The sequence below is a fragment of the Oratosquilla oratoria genome, chromosome 40, assembly GCF_046742065.1.
Source record: "Oratosquilla oratoria isolate Oo_2021 chromosome 40, ASM4674206v1, whole genome shotgun sequence".
Classification (NCBI taxonomy): domain Eukaryota; kingdom Metazoa; phylum Arthropoda; class Malacostraca; order Stomatopoda; family Squillidae; genus Oratosquilla; species Oratosquilla oratoria.
The window spans coordinates 38,268,830-38,273,829 of record NC_134816.1 but is presented as its reverse complement, the minus strand read 5'-3'; the positions used below and the strand labels follow the sequence as shown (position 1 = coordinate 38,273,829).

The following is a 5,000-nucleotide window of genomic DNA, read 5'->3' as shown; positions in this document are numbered from 1 at the left end:
TCTCCCAGGACAAGCCTCATTCCGTCTACAACTAATAAGTACCTCCGTATACTCCTGTACCTGGTAGAAGTGGAATCCTCCCCTCCCCTTTTCTTTTTTTCTATTTCTCTTTTATGTATTTACTGCATATTATCTGTTCTTTTTATTATTGTCCAAGTGTATCTATGTACCTATATTCATTTGTATTAGTGATGGTAAATATTGTTTTTTTTTATAGTATTAGACTTCTCGACTTGACTTTACGTGTGTACATTTAATCCGAGAGCCATTGCGAACATACTTTTTTTGTTAGGGCTGCTTAGTGCCTTCATGAACTATCTGTATCTGTTTCCACCATGTATGGACCTGGCCACTACTCCCGAGTCCTGGAGCACTTAGGCACATTTTAAGCAATCCCGTAACAATATATATATATATATATATATATATATATATATATATATGTGTGTGTGTGTGTGTGTGTGTGTGTACAGTAATCTCTCCCATAAACAACCTAATTAGACCATACAGAGTTCCGATTTAGGAAGTATACGGATAAGCGAGGTAAAAATTATCTAAAGGAATGAAAGGGCTATACACAAAACATACATATCTTGTTCGGATAATGGCGAAGTTCGGATAAAAAATATAAAGCAAGCAGAAAAAATACACGAAAAGAGTGAACAGATAAACAAATACGCAAAACAAATTAAAGAAATGCATTAAAAAAAATCACCTTATTAAGTGGGTTATACAATGCATGATGATGCTCAAAAGTCGGATTGTTGATCTTCTTGTTGTAGGCGAGGATGAGGACCCAACGTCTCAGGTCCGAATTGTTCTGATCTGACGTGTGGAGGAGGTTACAGTCGAAGAACAGGACGTCGCCTGGGTTCATCTCCACGTAGGCATGATCGAAAAACTTCTTGGCCTGGCAGAGGCAAGAAGTATAAAACAAATTATGATTTGATAAAATAGATAGATAAACTAATAGATACTTGATTAGATAGATATATAAACAATTCAATCCATCAGTTAATCAGTACTTGAGTATAAAACAAAATAAGATTTAATAAAATAGTTAGATGAACTAATATATAGTTGATTAGATAGATATATAAAACATTCAATCTATCAGTAAATTAGTAATTGAGTAAATACATAAAGACAAAAAATAAATGAATAATTAAGCAAACAAATGAATAAATGAACGACTAAGTGAATACGTGAATAAATAAATAAATAGATATATGAATAAACAAACAAACAAACAAATAAATAAATGAATGGATCAATCAATACATAAATAAATAAATAAATAAACAAATGAATAAATGAATGAATAAACTACAAAGATGAAACGATCTATCAATCAATCAAATAAACAAATAGGAACAAAAAGAATCATTTAAACAATCAAACAAAACCCATTACCTAAATAGACAGACATATAAACAAATAATAAAAAACATACACAAGCAATTAAAACGTGACCACTTTGCAAATAAAATGTGTCTGATTTTACCAGAATTGGCTTTAGTATTTCCCAGTATTACACAAAATTACACAAAACTCTTTCGATTTTTAATTACTGCAAATTTGAAATCACTGATGTTATCCCCAAAACGTCGTCTGCTTCAGCCATTCTCCTAAAACCTACCCGTTCATCTACTTCGCAGTGACGTCATGAATTGTCTTCATTCTTTATGCACTGTGTTTGATGAGTGGTGATCGTATCGAGTGTCGCAGGCTATCTGATATCAAATTCAAGAGTTCTGAACATGAAGAAAGAACTACTGAGGAAAATACACGATTGGGAGAAAGAGGTGGAGAATAACAATATATGAATAACACATAGAACTCAGAGAGAAAAGCAGAAGAGAGCTTATGATAACCGCCCAGCAGCAGTGATACTATTCACGTACAAAACATACACAGAGAACTAAATGATGGGGTTAGATTTTCTTACAATAATATCAAATAGCCTCTCTTTAAAGCATATACAAAACAAATGATAAGAGATATTGTTTTTGGACATTTATATTAAATTCCTCAGACAAATAAACTTATGAAAATAAAACAAGGAGAAATAATAAGTGAATATCAAAGAAATTACATAAAATAAATATAAGAACATTGAAAATAATACAGAGCAAGACAGAAGATAGGTGAATTAGGAAAACAAGGTGTTTGTAAGGGGCCGAGACATTGACAAAGTTAGGACTTCCAACATTACTGATAATTATGCAATTCAAGTTACATAAAATATCGTTTTCATACAGGCAGACTCAAACAGTTTAACTTTTTTTCAGATTATAACTTGTTTTCTTAATTCATAGAAACTATACTGTCTTAAAATATATGGAACAGCTATTTTCTTTTATCAGCCCTATACTGGAACATAATTTCAGTTTTATATGTTCACTATTATCACAGGTCAGTAGCTGGCTAAATAAAGGCATGCAGTATAGGAATAAACTCAAAAAACATTTGCTGGAACGGGTAGGTATGTTCTTAGCAATATTTGTGGTGAAATTTTCGTTTTCATAGTAAGTAAACAATCTAGAATAATATATCTAATTTGTGAAAAGAATAATTTTTATCTGGCAATAACAAATTACCACAAATAAAAATTTTACTGGCACATCTGGTTCAAAATGAAAATTAAAAAGACCTGTATTACGCTATTGAAGTTATTGTTTACAAAGTTTGTGGAATTCAGGAAGCGTAGTGTGAACCTGCGGCAACATTTTGTGTAGGAACACAATACAAAAGTATTGAATATCTCACGTATACTATTCTTGCTTTTTTTGACTGCCTAAACACAGCATTGCAGAACCAACATGCACGCAAGTAAGCACCATTGATGCACCAATATGAAAAGTATTTTAGAGAGATATTTTGGTTCAAACTGATATCCCATAAATATGCCGTCTATCCACACATATTACAAAGGCGGAGCATGCCGACAGGAGACCTTTTGGTCCATATCTAGGTCGGATGCGAAAAAAAAACATAATAATAATAAAATAATAAATAAAAACTATAATAATGTAAATAACAAATAAAATACATAAATAAATGCATAGGTATAGTTAAATAATAAACAAACAGGTAAATAGTAAATAATAATAAATTAACATATAACTAATAATAAATGAAAGTCAGACAGACAAATGATAACAAAACAAAAACAAATAATATAAAATAAATTATAATCATTACAGCATCTTGCTTAGGTGTTTATCTAAATGATTCTTAAAGCTTCGAACTGAACTACATTGCACTACCTGTGCAGGAAGTTTATTCCATTCATTAACTACACGGTTGGCAAAGTTGTTTCTACCTACTTCCAAATTAAATCTATTTCCGGACAGTTTGAGACCATTGTTTCTTGTCTGATTCTCATTCAATGTGAAAATTTGGTCACTTTTAATGTTGTCAATTCCTTTTAGAATTTTAAAGACCTGTATCAAGTCACCTCTAAGCCTACGCTTTTTTAGGGAAAACAGATTCATATGTTTTATTCGATTTTCGTATGATTTATTTTTGATATTTGGAATCAGTTTTGTGGCTCGCCGTTGTACTTTTTCCAGTCTGTCAATGTCTTTAATGAGATTCAGTGACCATACGGAAACAGCATATTCCAAATGTGGACGAACTAACGATTTATATAGCTTGTTAATGAGTGATGGACTTTTGAAATCAAAAGATCGCGCAATCAGTCCTAGAATCTTATTTGCTTTCTCAGAGGCTGAAATACACTGCTTAGATGATTTGAGGTCGTTACTGATAATTACGCCGAGATCTTTTTCACTATCCACTTTTGTTAACGAATTTCCAAATAATTTGTAATTGTACTTACTGTTATTTTACCTATGTGCATTACCTTGCATTTACTTGTGTTAAATTTCATTAGCCACTTTTCAGACCATTGCTGTAATTTATCTAAATCTTCTTGAATATCTAATTGGTTTGAGTGATAATTTGCCACTCCGCACAGTTTTGTATCATCAGCAAATTTGGAAACAGTAGATTTTAGTCCATGGTCTATATCATTTATATATACTATGAATAGAAGTGGCCCAAGAACGGAACCCTGAGGAACTCCACTTGTAACATTTTTCCATCTAGAAGTATTGACTATTGTTAGGGATATTTAAGGAATTAAGACTACCCTAGAAAGACAACGAAAAGCTCTCATTATCGCTGAAAATTGTCGTTTTTCTAAAGGACGCTTGGGTTGGAATATTAGTCATGACGTCATCAGAACTGATACCAAGAGATGGCGCTGCAAACTGTATTCCACAATGCAGATTATCAGACGACGAATATTTTCGTCAAAAAAAGTCTTTCAAATATTACGTTTGAGATAAGACACTCATTTTAGAAATTGTTCTCGCGAAAACCGATATTACAAAAAAAAAAAAAAATACAAAGTTGTTCCTGGGCTTCATGGTTATCCTATAAACCCCAAACAATCTAAATATATTAATAACTAATTAGCACATCATTAGTTAGACGAACTATACCCATAACTAACATCTTCCAACTTGGTCTGGTTGACTCGTGCCTGGTCACCGATCTGTCCATGGTCAATCCTGCCGATGCGCTGAGATCCCTTCAGGATCTGCAGACAGCCGTTCTCCTTCACGCATTTGTCCAGAGGGACAAACACCGAGCCCATCTCCGGCAGGAGGCAGCCGTTGTTGTACCAGTACCTGGTGGAGGGGAGGTTAGGGAGGTGTGGGGTAGAAGGAGGAAGAAGAAGAGTATTCTGTTTTACCTTTGTTTAGTTTTATTTTCTATTTCATATATTTTTTTTTATCTTATTCTATTGTACTGTATTCTATTATATAATATTTCATTGTGTTTAATTTACTCTTTTTTTCTTATTTATAAACGTATTTATTTACTTCTTTGATTATCAATTTATTCATTTATTCATTTATGTAATTATTTGTTCATTTATTTGTTTATTGATTTAAACACTTATTTGTTTATTTATCTATTTATCTATC

At 32.1% G+C, this 5,000-nt stretch overlaps 1 protein-coding gene across 2 annotated transcripts in view; it reads right to left on the bottom strand.

Annotated features, from left to right (window-relative positions):
- The window catches only part of LOC143020780 (L-proline trans-4-hydroxylase-like), an 11,049-nt gene that overhangs the window by 1,175 nt on the left and 4,874 nt on the right, over positions 1-5,000 (bottom strand). For both annotated transcript variants that reach the window (XM_076177522.1, XM_076177523.1), the window contains exons 5-6: positions 4,523-4,700; positions 716-910 (exon numbers count right to left, since the gene is read on the bottom strand). In XM_076177522.1, the coding sequence (XP_076033637.1) occupies positions 716-910; positions 4,523-4,700 (373 nt within the window). The remainder of the gene's footprint in view (positions 1-715; positions 911-4,522; positions 4,701-5,000) is intronic.